The sequence below is a fragment of the Haliotis cracherodii genome, unplaced genomic scaffold (genome assembly GCF_022045235.1).
Source record: "Haliotis cracherodii isolate W230 unplaced genomic scaffold, xgHalCrac1.p SCAF_7, whole genome shotgun sequence".
Taxonomy (NCBI): domain Eukaryota; kingdom Metazoa; phylum Mollusca; class Gastropoda; order Lepetellida; family Haliotidae; genus Haliotis; species Haliotis cracherodii.
Window position 1 is genome coordinate 28,324,320 of NW_027266330.1, and position 20,025 is coordinate 28,344,344.

The 20,025-nt window shown below is 44.0% G+C and overlaps 1 protein-coding gene across 1 annotated transcript; it reads right to left on the reverse strand.

Annotated features, from left to right (window-relative positions):
* Positions 1-241: 241 nt before the first annotated feature.
* On the reverse strand, positions 242-18,942 carry LOC139447417 (organic cation transporter protein-like). The gene is made up of 8 exons (XM_071228753.1): positions 18,641-18,942; positions 14,332-14,753; positions 12,862-13,101; positions 12,338-12,472; positions 9,147-9,229; positions 3,887-4,007; positions 1,167-1,239; positions 242-555 (listed from the first exon to the last, which is right to left on the reverse strand). The coding sequence occupies exons 1-8, from the start codon at positions 18,914-18,916 to the stop codon at positions 319-321; spliced, it is 1,587 nt and encodes a 528-aa protein (XP_071084854.1). The 5' UTR covers positions 18,917-18,942; the 3' UTR covers positions 242-318.
* Positions 18,943-20,025: the final 1,083 nt, after the last annotated feature.

Consider the following 20,025-nt stretch of genomic DNA (forward strand, 5'->3'; position numbering starts at 1 on the left):
TATGATTGTGGGTTCGAATCCCGGTCAGCCCCGATTATGTTTCTAGGTTTCTCAGCACCATACCCGTGCTCGTGGGTTTCACCGAAGTGGTAAACGTCTGAGATCTGCATCACTTCGGGCTTTCCTCCCACACTAAGTTGACACGCCGCGATAAAACTGGATTACTGTTAAAAGCGGCGTTTAACCCAACTCAATCGTGAACTTTAAAGTCACAAAAACTCTGGTTTGCAAGGAAGTTTGGAAGTCGTTTCCCACTTCGGTTTATTATAAATCAAAGAACAACCACTTTAGTCAATGTCAGTTTCTTCCAACCTCAGGTCACAGTTTCGTGGATGAGCATGACAAATAATCAATTTGTTTCTCAGGATTGTGTACATTGGAGTCCGTGTCGGGCGTTTTGTTCTCAGCGGTCCTCGCTTTAGAGTTGTCTCCCTTTACAACCATTGTGTCCCCTAGAGGACGCCCTGTTGTTTCTTCCAGGAGCATGGCCAGCCCTGCGCACACCGCCATCGTCGACCCGACAACCATGAACGGAACAAAGACATCGCCCTTTTTCTGTAATGAAGATTTGTTTCACCTTAATAGCTGTAATTTATTATCATGTACTATTCTTTAAAAAAAGTATCCTAGGTAGGAAGGTTGGTCATCAAATCATTTTATATATTATTTCATATTAACAAGGTGCAGTTGACAATGTGGCGCCGCGAACAAAATGGACATGCAGCAAACACAACCAGGTTTGTTTGTTTGTTGTTTAACGCCACACTCAGTAATATTACAGCTATATGACGGCGCTCTGTAAATAATCGAGTCTGGCCCGACCAAGACAATCCAGATTGACATCATGAACATCGATCTACGCAATTGGGATACGATGACATGCATCAACCAAGTCAGCGAGCATGACCACCCGATCCCGTTAGTCGCCTCTTACGACAAGCATAATCGCCTTAGGCAGGTAAGACCTATTCCACCCCGGATCTTCACGGGTCTCACAGGAAAGAATAGAGTTTACGCATACTCGCTGTAAGTTACGTCAGTTTAGTGTGATATCTTTCCGGAATCCCAGTCAAAGGTTGAGCATTATATTGAACTATATATATATCTTCTTTCCTGTCTAAGTGTTGTGTGAAAATGAAGAGAACATAATAAAACAGCAACGTTACCCCCGAAAATATATATGGTGAAATTATCCCTCCTATTCGAGATGTTGTATTGGCAGCACCGAAACCTAGATTTCTGAAATAGAAAGAATAAGTTAGACCGGCATGAGGTGAAATGGGGTTTAACGTCGCGTTTAAGTTTATTGCACTTATATAGCGACGTGCATGCACGAGTGTGAGTGAGTACGTATGGTTTTACGCCGCTTTTAGCAATATTCCAGCAATATCACGTCGGGCAACACCAGAAAATGGGCTTCACACATTGTACCCATGTCGGGAATCGAACCCGGGTCTTCGGCATGACGAGCGAACGCTTTAACCACTAGGCTAGCGACCGTCCCCATGCACGAGTGTGTTTGTATGTGTGTGTGCGCGCATGTTTGTGTTTGCATGTGTGGCTGCTTGTACTAGTCCGGAATGATGCCGATTTATAGTGCTACCTCACTGAGCTACAATGCCGCAGTTTAACATGAATACCCCACTCTGACACAGTATACTGACTCTGAGTCCTTGTTTTTACCCCGTAATGCCGAGCGCCAGGCAGGGTAACAACAAGTGCCATCTTTTAACGCCTTTTGGTATGACCCCCGACCTTCCGCTCTAGCACAAGACTACAGAGGCGGTATAGACCTGCATGAACAGAGGGGTTGAATCAATCATAGAAATCCAACCTCCAGTGCACTCTGCACCCCCTACTTTCCTGGCGGTCACATCTTCCACATACTATTCAAGACCCGTGAAGATCCGGGGAAGAATAGGTCTTCAGCAACCCATGCTTGCCGTAAAAGGCGACTATGCTTGTCGTTAAAGGCGACTAACTGACTCGGTTGATGGTTGATGCATGTCATCGATCCCAAGTGCGTGGATCGATGTTCATAATATTAATCACTTGATTGTCTGGTCCAGACTCGATTATTTCTCAGACCGCCGTCATATGGCTGGAATATTGCTGAGTGCGGCGTTAAACAACAAACCAACCAACCAATCAACCAACAGGCTATTCAACAAATTACAAAATCACATTATAACATAACAAAACCGACAAAGCCCTTTCTACAATAATAAGAAAGCTCAAAAGAAACTAGAAAAGCTAAAATTATGACATGAAATTCTTAACCTTTATCAACATGATTATTTAAAACGCGAATTTTCCATTTCGCATCAATGTTTGTTGACAATCACGATCACAATGATGTGTAAATATATATTGTCATGCTCTGCACTGTCGCTGTCGTTATACTCGTTCAAATCAAACTGCAAATCGTACTGAATGACTCCAATTAGCACCTGATCTCTGACTTCAGTAATAGCGCGTTTGTTTACAAACAAGAGAAAATTCCGGTGACTCGAACTGCCAATTAGCCTGTGGCTGTGGCGTAATGCTAAATAATCACTGCGTTGGAGTGTGCTGATATTTGTTCTGGGACCAAGGGCACAATGACCCTGTACTTTTCAAACTGCAGTCTATGAATTCTTCATGATGTGTGATATTTTCAAGAGGAAAACCACTAAAGCTTTGATATGTTCATTCAGCGTATATATCCGCCATGTCCGCCATGTTCATGCAGTATATGGCCTCAGACCACAATTAATTTCCTTCTTTGCTATCTACAGTGACATGACATAATTATTATCAGTCGTAGGCCGTTCTCCTGTTGCATGCTGACCAACCTGCCACTTGTCCCTTAATACACAAAGCTTCGGCCTGCATTGACCAGCCCCCTTTCGCAGTAACCACTGTCAACAGTGCTCACCGGAAGTTTCGAGCCGAAACACACAGAGCGGCCTTCTTGGGGGTCAAGTCATGGGAGGCTGGAATCAATACCTTCACAGCATGTGGCTAAAATACTACAATGTCTAATCTTTCATTTAAGCTATCACAAGTCACTCCAAAGAAATTGGCAAAGGCTGAACAGCCCATTTGAACAGGGCACTATATTCTCCTATTTTCCTTCCGGTTCAAGGTAAAACTTAGGGGGGATAACTGTGGTCTGAGGCCATATGTGTCCGCCATGTTCATGCAGTAAATATTTATATATGTCCGCCATGTTCATGCAGTATGTATGTATATGTCCGCCATGTTCATGCAGTATATATGTATATGTCCCGCATGTTCATGCAGTATATATTTGTCCACGATATTTATGCAGTATATATGTATATGTCCACTATGCTCATGCAGTATATATGTATATGTCCCACATGTTCATGCAGTATATATTTGTCCACGATATTTATGCAGTATATATGTATATGTCCACTATGCTCATGCAGTATATATGTATATGTCCCGCATGTTCATGCAGTATATATTTGTCCACGATATTTATGCAGTATATATGTTCGCCATGCTCATGCAGTATATATGTCCGCCATGTTCATGCAGTATACATGCCCGCCATGTTCATGCAATATATATATTCGGCATGCTCATGCAGTATATATGTCCGCCATGTTCATGCAGTATATATGCCCACCATGTTCATGCAATATATATATATTCGGCATGCTCATGCAATATATATGTCCGCCATGTTCATGCAGTATACATGCCCGCCATGTTCATGCAATATATATATTCGGCATGCTCATGCAGTATATATGTCCGCCATGTTCATGCAGTATATATGCCCACCATGTTCATGCAATATATATATATTCGGCATGCTCATGCAATATATATGTCCGCCATGTTCATGCAGTATAAATGTCCGCATACCAACCTGATGACAGTTGGGTAGGTTTCACTGGAGAGGATCTGTACGGCTCCCCACCCCACTCCAATTCCCAGTTTGCAGACCAGAGCGAGGCCGGTTATGATCGACCCCTGTTTGTCTGCATCGACTGAAACAAGGACATACAAATCACACTTTCCATTTTCAGTATGTTTTAAAAAGGGGCAGTAAGAAGGGGCGGGGGAGGAGGGGGTCGCATTCTGCACCTCCCCCCCCCCCCCCCCCCCCTCGTGTCGGACATCGACACCAAACTAAGTCTTAATATGGATATGCTTCCGATCTTATTCCTTATGTCCTGGGGCCCGTTCCAAAAAACGATCTTAGCGCTAAGATGATCGTAACTCCCATACTTTAACACAGGCTTACGGCAATCCTAACGCTAAGATCGCTTTGTGGAACAGGCCCCTGATTTTGAGGTACACCTGCAATAGCCGTATATCCTTTCAGTGACTGTGTTACGCGCATTCTAAGATGCTTTGTTAAAAGATCAAAGGCGTCGATTGTACTTTATCCTTTATCTAAAAAATAAAGTTTGCTCATCAGTGGGAAAAACAAAGTTGTAACATTTACGGCATGATAAACATCACGTGATGTTTGTTTGTTTGTTATTTAACACAACTCACCAATATTCTAGCTATATGACGGCGGTCTGTAAATAATCGAGTCTGGACCAGCCAATCCATTGATTAATTTCATGATCATCGATCCATGCAATTGGGATCGATGACATGCATCAACCAAGTCAGCGAGCCTGACCACCTGATCCCGTTAGTCGCCTCTTACGGCAAGCATGGGTTGCTGAAGACCTATTCTACCCTGCATCTTCACGCATATAAACATCTTAAATCCTCCTTATTGTTGCATGGGGCTATGGATAACCATCCACTGAACGGATCATGAAATGGGATTTGACTTTTGAGCCAGTTCCAATAAAACACAAGGCTTGTCTTAAATTCGTCACCTTAAAAAGTAATAAGGTTTTGCTCTACCCCCATGTGTGGTGTAATAAAGTTTAATTTTGCCCCGAATGAGTATTATGCAGAACGACGTAGTATAACGTACTATAACGTTTGCGCTCTAAAGCTGCACATGGGGGTAGAGCAAACATTATTTATTCAATAACATCGTCAATAGAGGTAATCATGCGAGTATGTTTGGGGATGGTAAATATCCTGCATAAGGAATAAAATTGTATTTAGCGAGCCTTGGCGAGCTAAATACATAGTGTTTATTCCTGATACAGGATATTTACCATCCCCAAATACACAAGCGTGATAACCTCTTTATCATATAATGTCATTCTTTAATTCTGTGCTTCAAAATCGCTTTCCCTCTCTCATAAACATTACCGAAACTGTTTTCCTGGAATGCGCGCATTAATATTTATTACGTTACAGGGTAAGTGATGTGTCAGTCGGACAGTGACAGTAGCCAATATAGTTAACTGAAATCTGTTTCTTATACAGTGGCGAAGCAACATATACGCAAAACAACAATTGTTTTTAATTGCCTTTCGCGGCAATCCATCGGTCTGTCCGCTAGAGCAACTGCCCTTTGTCAAAGGGAAGCTACTCTAAACCTAGTCTACGAGACGTCACGGCCACGGTCAGATGTTGTTGACAGTCGGTCTGTCCTGTCATAACGTTAAGAAGTGTGGTCAGATGTACCCACTGCGACAAAACGAAACAAGGTAACAATTCAAACATATTTCGGCCAAATACAACTATTTTAATTTGTGGAGAAGGTTTCAAGCCGCAGAGGTCTACAAGCACAGATATGGCTACTGATCCCGCTTGGCTAGGCCTCGTGCCCTCGCAAAATTGTTTCTCCAAAGTTGCCAAAACTTATAAAATGCCTTCGCGACGTCACAGTTAGACACTGATGTTCAGCATATTAGACCGTTCTTTTGATAATGATAGCAATTATCTCTGTAGTTTATCCAGATTCCCGATGGTTAGTTCTGACTCGATCGCCGAATGACAAGTTTATAAACAGTGAAAGTAGTCCCGACTTGACCTTTGATATTTGCATCTCTATCCGCATATGACCCAAACGGATATCGTTTTTATCCGTTGGCTTTATCCAGCCGAGAAGCCTACCCATTATATGATAAAGTCGGATACATGTATACTATTTATATATTTCCAAAAGAAAAACATGAGTTTTGAGCAAAGGAAAATATTCTCGCATTTTTCTTCATTTTTCCTTCCTTAGTATGTACCCATGAAAACAGCATGTTGAATTTTGGAAATACCTTTGACCGAGAATGGCCACAGCATGGAGAGTTTCTGGACAAATGGGATTCCAAGATTATATGGATCTGACAGAGAACCAGGCGCCTCCCTAATGAGCCGTTGTCTTGTCTAGGTATCGACGGTGTAGAAATGCCACGAGTGCAATGGGGGTAATTATTCATCTTTGAATGACTGAAATCGATTCGAACAGTCAAAGTGGTTTTGCATGAAATAAACTTGAAATTAACGTATCGACACCTGTCACTCACACCTCACGATTGACCAATCAGAGAGTTGATGAGATATACTGTCAACATCCGCCGTTTTTCCGACTTCAAAGCAGTCGAGCTTTTGTCACAGAAGTTATTCAATTCTACGTATGCTTTTAATGGTTGGTCTTAACGTTCATTGATATTCGGCAACGTGAGTCAAGGACATCTTCCAAACACATTACCATATATATATAAAACCGGAGTGAGCGAGTGAGTTGGGTTTAGCGCCGCTTTTATCAGTATTCCAGTTATATAACGGCGTGTCAGCTTAATGTGGGAGGAAAGCCCGAAGTGATGCAGGTCTCAGACGTTTACCACTTTGGCGAAACCCACGAGCACGCGTATGGTGCTGACAAACCTACAAACATAATCGGGCGAACCGGGATTCGACCCCACAATCATAGTTTTCTGGCGTGCCTAAGGGACGCAACTCTGCACAGCGAATCGCGGCGCCTTAGATGTCTGGGCCACCCGAGCCACCCGGGGTAGAGAAAGTACAATACCAAATATGTCTTAAAATTCCAAACCTCTGTGCCCCCATATATACCCGGAAGAATTGATTTCAGCAACTTCATTTATGATCCAGTAGCACTGGTATCGCTCGATGTATTAATGCCTTTTTGGGGGTATTATTTTCAATTATTTATGACAAACGCAATAATAGGCCAGTCAATGTCAGTCAATGGGTGGGGAAAATCTATACTGACGGCATAAGAAAGTTTAAACTTGAAATTGAATCTAACTAAAAACAGTCGCAGAAACACTGCAAACTTAAGGTCCAAAAGACAGGTTGAACTATGATATGACATCATCGTCGAATAATCATTTCTTTCTTGTTTCGGGGCGGTCGGGTAGCCCAGTGGTTAAAGCGTTCGCTCGTCACGCCGAAGACCCGGGTTCGATTCCCGACATGGGTACAATGTGTGAAGTCCATTTCTGGTGTCCCCCGCCGTGATATTGCTGGAATATTTCTAAAACCACACTCACTCACTCTTGTTTCCTTTTAGCCTCTGTCAACCATGGGTGTCTACTTTACCCTGCGGTGTATGCCTCCTGTAAAGTCACGTGTCTTGTGAAAAGCGGTATATACATATATGTGGATGACTAATAATTTTTACAACACTAAGCTTCAATTTCAATTATATATTCGTGTTATTCTCTTCTTTCTTTCAACAATCTGCTAAAGCTGACTTCGCTTGGCTGATCATATAGCCAGTAGATGGCAATGTTCAAGTTACCTGGTTTTCTGTTTGAAACTAGCTGACAGTGTATATTTCCGCAGGTGTGATGCACGGCATAATCTTTGGACACAATCATGAATATTAATACCGACGGTAAGTTTGATCACATGACACGTCATCGTATCCCAATTGCGTGTCAGTCACTGGATTGTCTGGTCCAGACTCGATTATATACAGACCGCCGTCATATAGCTGGACTATTGCTGAGTACGGCGTTAAACAACAAACAAACAAGCGTAATTACAATTTCAAGTACATTTTTTCAGTCCTGTTGATAAAAGTATACAATCTCGTTAGGTCACAACATTTTTCAAACAAACAACTGCAGTTTCTCATAAACACAGCGTAAGGCCAAGTTCACATAGTGCCGATTATGGCCCCCGTTTGAAATCAGACAGCGCTACGACACGAAAAGTGAAAATGTCGGATTACTATCCTCAATAATCTGGAATGTCCTATCATTGTCTGAACGCAGTCGTATACGTTCGTACAAAGTCCTACGGATCGGGAAAGGTCCAGAGAGATAGGCCAAGCACTCCCGACAGTATGGTGCGTCCCGTAACATTCGGGAAACTCAGCCGATTTTGTCTAGTCGGATTACAATCGGGACTATGTCGTAACAGATTCTGCTGTATCGGATCAAAATCGTGATGAACGGGCATGAATTGTTCATTGCCGTTTCTTGTCGATTGAGTCCAGATTGCGTCCAGATTTTGCCGAATGCGAACCGTCTTTGTCAGTTCCCTGTCCGGTCATTGTCTTATCTCTGTCGGATCGCTGTCGGGCCAGATTCGGTCCTTTTTTACCATGCGGAAGATACAAATTGGGTCCGATTCGGATTGAGAACGGGAGAATCGGGACGCTTCCTGAACAATATCAATGTTTGTGAATTCTTCGCCACGAATCACGGGATCTTGATCAGATTTTGACAAATTTTAATCGGGAATGGTCCTATCAAGGACGTCAGTTAAAATCCTGAATGTTTGACTGAGCTCGAGCCCTAAAGACTGCGACAGTTGATAAAGCTACGAAGCTATACATTTTGTAAACTGACAGAAATATGCCAGATGAGCATGCGTGCCAAGAAGTGATCCGGTTGTATTGTCTGAAGTTTGATCTGGGCATGCTAGGAATACAAACATGTAAAAATAATTGCAGACACGATCGATTGTGGTGATGACACTGGATAATGTGACTGTGACTGGATAATGTCGAGTTCAAGATTATTGCACGTGTACACGTGTGTGTGTGATCCTGTGTGTGTGTGCTGGAGCGCGTGTGTGTTTGAGCGTGTGTCTGTCTGTGCGTGTGTGTCTGTGTTTGTGAGCACGCGCGTATGTGTGTGAAGATGTGTGCGCGCGCGCGCGCGTGTGTGTGTGTGAGCGCGCGTGTGCGTGCGTGCGTGCCTGCCTGCGTGCGTGCGTGAGTGAGATCTACATGTGTTTTGACTTTATATAAGCGTATCGAGCTTGACAGAGTTGTAGCATACATAATATCTCACCATATATGGACACCACGGGTATAGCGAAAGCAGAAATCGACGCGGCCCCAAAATAAACAAAGCTCGTCCACCTTCTTCCAATTCTGTAAACAGAAAGAGTACATCTTTGAACTGAAGTTACCCCTGGATATAAAGTTTCTCATGTCAAAACATTTCAAATTACCAAAGAAGGAAATCTTTCAAAATGTTTGTTGTTTATTTAAGCTGAACGTCGTTAATCGGTGTCCTCCCTCGTGATCTTTGTCGGGAGTGATGTCATACGTCAACATTGTTGTACATATTTGGTCATTTCTCTGAGGTGAAGATCCTTGAATGAGAGTGCACACGATCATTGTATCATGCTGTTTACAGTTTCAGTTATGATGTAGATTTTGCATATCTTATATACATAATTTTTTACACAATTAATTTCATTTTGGATATTTGCCAACGTTCAAAATGATATCATACGTAAATATAGGCCACAACATGTATAAACGAACCTTTGATAATCTCCTGTTTGTTTGAACACTGTTTACTTAAGAATTGATAGGTTTTTAGTGTCGAATGCGATATTTCTTTTCTTTGGAAAAGTGTTACAAGATGAAGTGTAAATGTACCTGCAGCATGTACGTATTTCTTGGGATGTGTAATAGTCAATATAATAAGTTCATATAACCATGAATAGCATTATGTTTTATAACTAAAACTGAATATATACATATGTATATCATTTTAACAAATGGATAATATTTTTCGTTGAAATATATGCACACATTTCTGAAAGAATTGTGTTGGTCTTAGAATTTTTTATTTTTTTATGTCGTTTGAGAAAACAGACCAGTGATATCTAGCGATTCGCCAGGTGCGCGTTAGTCACAAACACTTTACGAATTATTCCTCTCGTTTTGCATCATATAATTAATGGGGTCATTTTTTTTTCAATATTGTGATCCCAGAATATTAAACTGTTTACTTTATTTCTCCAGGAATTGTAAAAAGTATAAAAATAAAACCAATGCCATGTATACCCCGTTATCCCGTTAATTCTATACAACAGAGCTTTCTTCGCATCTTTTATTGTATAATTCTGAGACGAGATGAAGAGATAATAATGACATAATAATGAATAAATATATGTCCAATACTGAATATAATTTTGGATGTTTTGAAATATTCTTTTGGGTATTTCATTACGTACATTGATGCCAAACAGGTGCGTGTCTTGTCCGATTAAGATACGCGATAAACTATCAAATTGTTTGCATATTCAAGACATTATTTACTTGGTGAAAGCAGTTATTTTATGTTGTGTCGAAAAAGCGTCAAATTCCGTTTTACACATCGAAATTTTCCATACCATGAACGAAAATTAGGGAAGATATATTTCATCAAAATACCAGTGTCGTCTTTCTCCGACGGTATCAAAGACATAAAACCAACAATGACGTCAAATAGAATGGAGTGGTTTTTTTTGGTATTTCATTACATTTGATGATAAGGCTAGTGTTCCATTAATAATGGTGCAACATTAGTCAAATTACACTTACAAATTCAGGAGAATGTTGGAATCTAAGGACTACGTTATAGGTCAGATAGGGCCATCCATTTCTCTATTACCTCATTTTTATGATTTTTTTAATGTTTTTTTTTTAAAACTAAAGGTATACCGGTTCAATATCGATATTTGTGTTGGAATAGTTTGGGTCCTCGTGAACAAAACATCACGACAATATATTGTCCTTACCCACAGCTAATTCTCACAGCTAATTCTCACCAAGTTAGACCCAAGTTAATAATAAACTAGTGCTAAGCATAGCGGAGTTATGCCCCCTTTCCTTTTGACGTGTGTAACCTCTCTGTCGCCTTTTGACTTCAAAAAGAAAATCAGCTTTCGTCATTACCTCATGCTATTTTTGGCATTGAATATATGTCGTTGTACATGCGCATATAACTCCATTTGATATATAGCTATGTCGTTCAGATATTAGGCAGTATTTTGTTCGCTCACAGTTTCCGTAAAACTTATAAATAAAAAAATCGTCGCACAGTACTTTTATCGGTGTACGATAAATGGCGGAGAAATTTACTGTTTTCAACGCAGAATAAATTCTCTGACAACACTTAGAAGTGTCTTCTTTAAAAACCGGTTTAATATTTGCTGTTACATTTACACCATCAAATAGGAAATTTAATATTCTCCACCTCTGCGTAATTTTATAGCCAGGGGTAAATCGGGTGCCGCACAACCTTCACTTTTCAGATCTTAGGAAAATGTGCGCCAGAAAACAACAACTCGGCATCCAGAGGGTTAATGATAATTCTAACCATTTTAGCTATAATGTTTAATAGTGACGTCATCTGGTTTGTTCTATGACGTTTCCATATTTGTAAAAGTGGGTCAGTGACATTCGTTGTGTGTTGATTGCAGTAAATGTTTCAAAACCGATATTGTTGTTTATTTTTATTTGATAACACATTCTAATTATCCATTTGAGCTATAATAACGGAAACTCTATCTTTCAGGGCATTATCATGTGTAGAAGCCCTCGGTCTTTTCAACTGCCCTCCTTCGTCAGGAAGTTAATGGAAGACCTCAGGCTTTTGCAAATGATAATGCCCTGGAAAAAAAGTGTTTCCGCTATATCATATACAGTGAGAACACATTTATGCAACGGGAAGTTTGTTTACTATTTCTAAAACAGGTTGATATCTGTTGAGACGGGAGTGTGGTCTAGTTATGTCAGGTAATCGTGGTGGAGAGTTGCGTCCCATGTAGACTAACGCTTAGTCTCGAAATATATCTTTTAATAGAAACAAATAACGCCATTTAAATTGAAAAGGAGCCCCAATAATCTGAACCTGAGGAACATGAAAATCTAGACTTGCTTCATTTAGCCACTTTGCATTACAGAAAGGGCTGGGCGGAAGGGAAAATAGTAATACTATGGTTCAGGGGCTGTGAGGCGGACCAAGTTCCATGAAAAAACCCAACATGTGCTGTTCATGGTTTCGAATCCAAAGTTTGGCACGGTTATTATGTTTGGTCTGTTAGGACCGGTACACGTATCTTTCATCAGCGTGGCATTTGTCTGGAACCTGCACTTTCTTTGAACTTTTCCTCAAGCTAACGCGGTGTTACATAACTGAAATATTATTTATAGCGGAGTTTATTCATTCACTCACCCACCTCCGTTGTAAGACGGACCTACTTGTTAGCTACGAGGAACAGCAGACATGTGCCAGGGAGCTCCACGATGCCCATGAGGAAGATGTTGAGGTAAAGGTTTCCTGACAAAGATCCTACCCCGAAGGACAGACCGTAGTAGACAAGAGACATGCATGCCCTGCAATAGTGATCATGTTATCAAGTCATCATATCGAACACGCGTACGGGTAAAAGATTCTTATCAACGCTATTTATACCAATGTTACCTCGTACTATTAATCACAGACTAATCCCTGACCCTAGCTAAATGCTACCATGTTGTATCTTTGCAATTGTATATATACCACCAGGAAACCCATGAAACCACTAAAACACAATGCTACCACACCAAAACCACTATCGCGCCGCGACGCACCGCACCGCACCGCACCGCACCGCACTTATCACTACACTACCACACCACTACATCACACGGTTCCTACGCACCGTATCACGCCACGCCACTTCCTGATAAAGTTCCCATGACGTTCTTACAACAGATCCTCCTCTCTCCTTCCCCACACTCACCAGAGGAACTGGATGACGACCGACTTCCGAAACATGCTCCAGCCCTTGTACAGGTCGAGGTATGTGTACTTGGTGCCCGACGCCCTCAATATCTTTTCCTCCTCTGCCACCTGTTTCAGCAGCTGTGCGGTGTTTGGAGATTTCTGTCTCCGGTTGTACCGACTCATCTGATCAACCACCTCCTCCGCCTCCCCCAGCCGCCCCTGCACAGCCAGCCAGCGGAGGCTTTCCGGGACGAAGCTGAACATGAAAGAGTGAGTGAGTTAGCTTTGAACGCCGCTTTAAACAGTATTCCAGTTATATCACCGCCTGTTAGCTTAAAGTGGGAGGAAAGCCCGAAGTGATGCAGGTCTATACCACTTTGGTATAACCCAGAAACATGAGTGCTGACTAACCTACAAACATAATCGGGGCGAACCGGGAATCGAGCCGACCACAGGTTTCTGTTGTTCCCAAGGGACGCAACTCTGCACAGCGTATTGCGTCGCCTTAGGCGACTGGGCCCACGTGCCCCCGCTGAACAAGAGGAAATATATTCAAATCCAAAAAAACTGTGATTCATGTAAACGATTTTAAAAACATCTGATAATTATCGATATCTTGACATTATAAATTTTAATAGCAATCTAGATTCACACCAAAGGAAACGCACGGCTCACTCCATTTGAGTCATCCTAGTGTACATCAGAATAAGCCGAGTAGGCCCGCATGGAGCCGATCGTGTTATTCCAAGGGAGGTCACTCCCGATTACACGTAAGGAACAGATAACAATCGGGAACACAACCATCCCACTCAGGGATGGACACCATTGGTAATATCCAACTAGTACGGATGATATTTCTCACTAGTGGTTTATGCAAAATATATCGATTTCGTAGGAAACTAGTCCCTCTGGATTTCCAATAGTCTCGGGCTATCGGACCAGTGGCGTGTCTAACCCTGTCCACCAGTGCCCCTTTCCCTAGGGAGATGAAACGATTTGTGCCTATTGAAACTAAATTTTGCCTGTATGTTTGTTGCACTTACAACCAACCAAAGGAAGAATGGGATGTGCAGAGCTGCATTGATGATGTGTTGGTAGTCGCCTTTTACGCAGGTATGGGTTGCTGAAGACCTATTCTACCCCGGATAGTCCAGTGATCGACATTGTGAGCAACGATCCTCGCCTTCGGTGTAGAAAGACACGCTATCAACCAAGACGCCGAGTCAGACCACCCAATCCACTAAGTCGCTGGGAACCTATTCTGACACGGAGTGAGTGAGTGAGTAGGGTTTTACGCCACTTTTAGTAATATTGCTGGAATATTGCTAAAAGTGGCGCTGGATTCGCTGTGCAGAATTTCCAATAGTCTCGGACTATCGGACCAGTGGCTTGTCTAACCCTGCCCACCCGTGCCCCTTTCCCTAGGGAGATGAAACGATATGTGCCTATTAAAACTAAATATGCCATGTACGTTTGTTGCACTTACAACCAACCAAGGAAGAATGGGATGTGGAGAGCTGCATTGATGATGTGTTGGTAGTACCAGTCTGGCTGCAACCAGGTCGCCAGCGCCATACATCCGACCCCAGTCATCCAGATAGGCAACGAAGAACACACAGATCTCCATTTGGTCCCCACGAACTCCATCGCATACGGATACGACGTTGAAAGGTATATGCCTATCCCACAGCCTATAAAGAATCTGAGAGTAGCGAACATTTGCCAAGACACCGAGAAAGCTGCTACTAGGTTCGACACGCCGTGCAGAAGCATCGATAGATAGTAGGTCTTCTTTCTTCCAATAACATCAGCTGACTGACCTCCGAGAAAAGCTCCTACCATCACGCCTATCATCTGAATGGACGTCAGCGTTGGCCCAACGGTGTCCTTGTCACAGACAAGGTTCCACTAGATAACATAAAACAATATCGTTCGCTAACTGTTTATTTGTTTGTTTGTTTGTTTGCTTGTCAACTCCGTACTCAGCAATATTCCAGCTATATGCCGGCGGTCTGTAAATAATCAGGTCTAGACCAGACAATCCAGTGATTGACATCACGAGCATCGATCTACGCAATTGTGATCGATGACATGTATCAACCAAGTCAGAAAGCCTAACCAGACGATCCCGGTAGTCGCCTCTTATGACATGCATAGTCGCCTTTTACGGCAGGTATGGGTTGCTGAAGACCTATTCTACCCCGGATAGTCTAGTGATCGACATTGTGAGCAACGATCCTCGCCTTCGGGGTAGAAAGACACGCTATCAACCAAGACGCCGAGTCAGAACACCCAATCCACTAAGTCGCTGGGAACCTATTGTGACACGGAGTGAGTGAGTGAGTAGGGTTTTACGCCACTTTTAGCAATATTCCACCAATATTACGGCGGGGAAGAAAATGGGCCTCAGAAATGGAAATGGGTCTCACACATTGTATCCATGTCGGGAATTGAACCCGAGTCTTCGGCGTGACGAACGAACGCTTTAACCACTAGGCTATCCGACCGCCCTTCTGACCCGGAATCACGACAGGGTCACTTACTGTGCCTCGACATACATGTACAGCGAAAATGTGAATCATAGCATAATAACAACCGCCCGCGGGGCACGTTTTACACAAACTGGGTGGACCAATCATTGCGTGTCATGTAACTGTGAGAAACGGCCGAAAGGAATCAAGTTGTGTACGTTTATCACACAGGTGCAAGGGTGTTGAGGTATAAACTAGGATTCGAACCTACAATCATCGGAACCTTGTACGCCTCATCGTACTGTGACTTGAAAATGTATTCAACCATTTCCCGAAGCATACATTTTAGAACGTGTGAACAAGCACGAAAAAATGGGACTGACGGGATGCGGACAAAGGGACTGACGGGATGCGGACAGACAGGGTCTGACGGGATGTGGACAGACGGGATCTGACGGGATGTGGACAAAGGGACTGACGGGATGCGGACAGACAGGGACTGACGGGATGCGGACAAAGGGACTGACGGGATGTGGACAGACAGGGACTGACGGGATGCGGACAGATGGACTGACGGGATGTGGACAGACAGGGACTGACGGAATGTGGACAAAGGGACTGACGGGATGCGGACAGACAGGGACTGACGGGATGCGGACAAAGGGACTGACGGGATGCGGACAGACAGGGACTGACGGGATGCGGACAAAGGGACTGACGGGATGCGGACAGACAGGGACTGACGGGATGCGGACAGACAGGGACCGACGGGATGCGGATAAAGGGACTGACGGGATGCGGACAGACAGGGACTGACGGGATGCGGACAGACAGGGACTGACGGGATGCGGACAAACGGACTGACAGGATGCGGACAGACAGGGACTGACGGGATGCGGACAGACAGGTACTGACGGGATGCGGACAGAAAGGGTCTGACGGGATGTGGACAAAGGGACTGACGGGATGCGGACAGACAGGGACTGACGGGATGCGGACAGACAGGGACTGACGGGATGCCGACAAAGGGACTGACGGGATACAGACAGACAGGGATTTACGGGATGCGGACAGATGGACTGACGGGATGTGGACAGACAGGTAATGACGGGATGTGGACAGACAGGGACTGACGGAATGTGGACAAAGGGACTGACGGAATGCGGACAGACAGGGACTGAGGGGTGCGGACAAAGGGACTGACGGGATGCGGACAGACAGGGACTGACGGGATGCGGACAAAGGGACTGACGGGATGTGGACAGACAGGGACTGACGGGATGCGGACAAAGGGACTGACGGGATACAGACAGACAGGGACTGGCGGGATGCGGACAGACAGGGTCTGACGGGATGCGGACAGACAGGGACTGACGGGATGCGGACAGACAGGGACTGACGGGATGCGGACAAAGGGACTGACGGGATGCGGACAGACAGGGACTGACGGGATACAGACAGACAGGGACTGACGGGATGCGGACAGACAGGGACTGACAGAATGCGGACAGACAGGTACTGACGGGATGCGGACAGAAAGGGTCTGACGGGATGTGGACAAAGGGACTGACGGGATGCGGACAGACAGGGACTGACGGGATGCGGACAGACAGGGACTGACGGGATGCCGACAAAGGGACTGACGGGATACAGACAGACAGGGACTGACGGGATGCGGACAGACAGGGACTGACGGGATGCGGACAGACAGGGACTGACGGGATGCGGACAGACAGGGACTAAGTTGTCCGTTATTTGGACAGGGGCTTATGAGATGCTGTCAAACGGGTATCCAACTCCTGATGTTGACCCCTTTAAACATTCCAACCTTCACGTTCGGTGTTGGGATTACTCAACGCGTGTGATATCTAACATGGCTAACCCTGTACACATATTTACCTAGGTTGTTGAACTTTCAAATCTTAGCCATGATCATGTATGTACTTTGACCTTATCAAAATAGCCTTGTGGTCGTCATACAAATAAGTGCAATAACTTGAATGCGGCATTAAACCCATTTCACCTCACGTTACCATCGAATAAGTGCTCAGGCTAGAGTTGCTATTCGTGGTGGTGGGCTCTTGGGGGTTGTTGGTGGTTGTTGTCTTTTGAAAATCTGATATGGAATATTGTTGACGGTGGCGAAAATTATTCACTCACTCGCCGAATCCTCTAACTTTACCAATATTATGTTTCTATGTTTGTCAGCACCATACCACACTCACAAAAAGTGGGAAACGCCTGACACCTGTATTGCTTGGGGTTTTCGTTCCTCATTAAGGTGACAGGTTGGAGGGAATACCGTTCAAGGCGGCGTTAGACACAACTCACCCACTCGCTCTAACATAAAGCTAAAGTGTAGTGAAATACTTTTCAAAGCGGCGTTAACACTAACACAATCCCTTTAAATGATAAAATCGGAGCCAGGCAAACCAGTGGCTGATACTATGAGCAATGCCTGACGCAGTCTAGGTGCTAAGTTTGTTTGATTGTTTGTTGTTAAACGCCGCACGAAGCATTATTCCAGCTATATGACGGCGATCTGTAAATGATCCAGTCTGGACCAGACGATCCAGTGATTGACATCATGAGCATCGATCCACGCAATTGGGATACGATGACCTGTATCAACCAAGTCAGCGAGCCTGACCACCCGATCCCGTTAGTCGCCTCTTACGACAAGCATAGTCGCCTTTTACGGCAAGCAAGGGTTGCTGAAGACCTATTCTACCCCTCATCTACACTTTACGGGTCGTCTGGGTGCTAAGACGCGCAATTCTGAACCAGATAACACCCCTTACATCAATCATGATACAACTATTGCCCAGGGCCCCGTTCCACAAAGCGATCTTAGGGCTAAGTTGATTGTAACTCACTAAGTATGCGATCTTAAATTTTTGTTACGATCAGCCGCCCGTTCCACAAAGCAATCTTAACTAAGAGAGTTGTAAGTTAAGATCAAAATGCTTAGTTGCCCCTGACCAACTTAGGATTGCTAAAATCGATCTTAAATATTGTACCATAACAACAAAGATGGCGACTTTTATTATGGTGTGCAAGGAAATGCGTCGTCTGCTAAACATGACCAAGGGAAAATTTCGTATCTTTATGGCTGAAGATTCCGATCTTTGTTAAGATCGGCTACTTAAGAACTTGTAAAGTTACAATCACCTTAAGATCGCTTTGTGGAACGGTTGTAAACTTTAGTTAAGACAATTTTAGAATCGACGTAAGTCTCTAAGATTGATTGTAGTTACGATCGCTTTGTGGAACGGGGCCCAGAATCCTCAGGGGTCGATATAGATGAGTTCAAAACACACTCACTTGATTAATGACGGTGTTCATCTCATCGGAGTATACATAGGTACATGAGCTGTTGTCCACGCCGTGACACTGCTGGAACGTCGTGTTGTCCCTGTAGCTGACGTTGTAGGGGTCAACGCCGTGAGGTGTGCACCACCAATCAGGGGCCACGCCAGCGAAAGACATCATGATCATGCTCCAAGCAATGACCATCTTCACCCCGAATATCATTCCCAGCATGGCTATTTGGAACCGCCCAAAACCTCCAACACTCTCAATGATTTCGTCTGTATACATGGCGGACGATGAACCAGTGTGACGTCTATATAATAGAGGTAAATATGTTTAACATCCGCTGGAAATATAAACTGTCGGGCAGTAGACAGTAAACACTTGAAAACGGGATTTGATCGAAAACTTACAAACTTTACCGGCCAGACCTGTTGTAAGATACACATTGATATGATGCTTGTAATATCTCCTCTGATACACGTATCAAATACTTCCCCATCGAATAACCATTCTTTTTTGTTTCTTTTTAGCCACATTCAAACACTGGTCGTTTGAGACCGCTGCGTATATTTGAGCGAATTTGCATTTTGAGCATCCGTGTACATATTTATTTACATGCACTGCCTACTGACCTCATGCAAATTTGCATAATAAGCAAATATACAGATGTACGAAAACATTTTTTTATGCCATTTTTATGTAATATTAAGAATACAAGCATGCAAATGTTCCCATATAAACAGGTCTTAGGGTTGACTACCAGGTCATGATTATCTGCACTAAGAGAACATACTAAACCATTTGATTCGTTTTCAACCCAGGTAGACAAGTTGTATGCTAAGTGCGCCACCCCGCCAACACACACACACACACACACACACACACACACACAGCTCCTCTCTCTCTCACACTCCCTCCCCCTCTCTCTCTAACACACACTATCTCCTTCTCTCACACCCCCTCCCTCTCTCTCTAACACAAACTATCTCCTTCTCTCACACCCCCTCCCCCTCTCTCTCTAACACACACTATCTCCTTCTCTCACACACACACATACCCTCCCTCACTCTCTTCCACACACACACTCCCTCCCCACTTCTCTCTCACACGCTCACTCCCTCTCTTTCCCTCTCTCTCACACACAAAACCTCTCCTTTCGCTCTCACACACGCACTCTCCCTTTCTCTCTCCCACACACCCCCTCCCACACATACTCTCTCTCTCTCACACACACATTCTCTCCCTCTCTCTCTCAAACACACCCTCCCTCTCTCTCTCTCACACACTCTCTCCCTCTCTTTCTCACACACACACACACACTCCCTCCCTCTCTCTCTCTCACACACACCCTCTTCCTCTCTCTCCCCGCTGTCTCACACACACCTTCCCTCCCT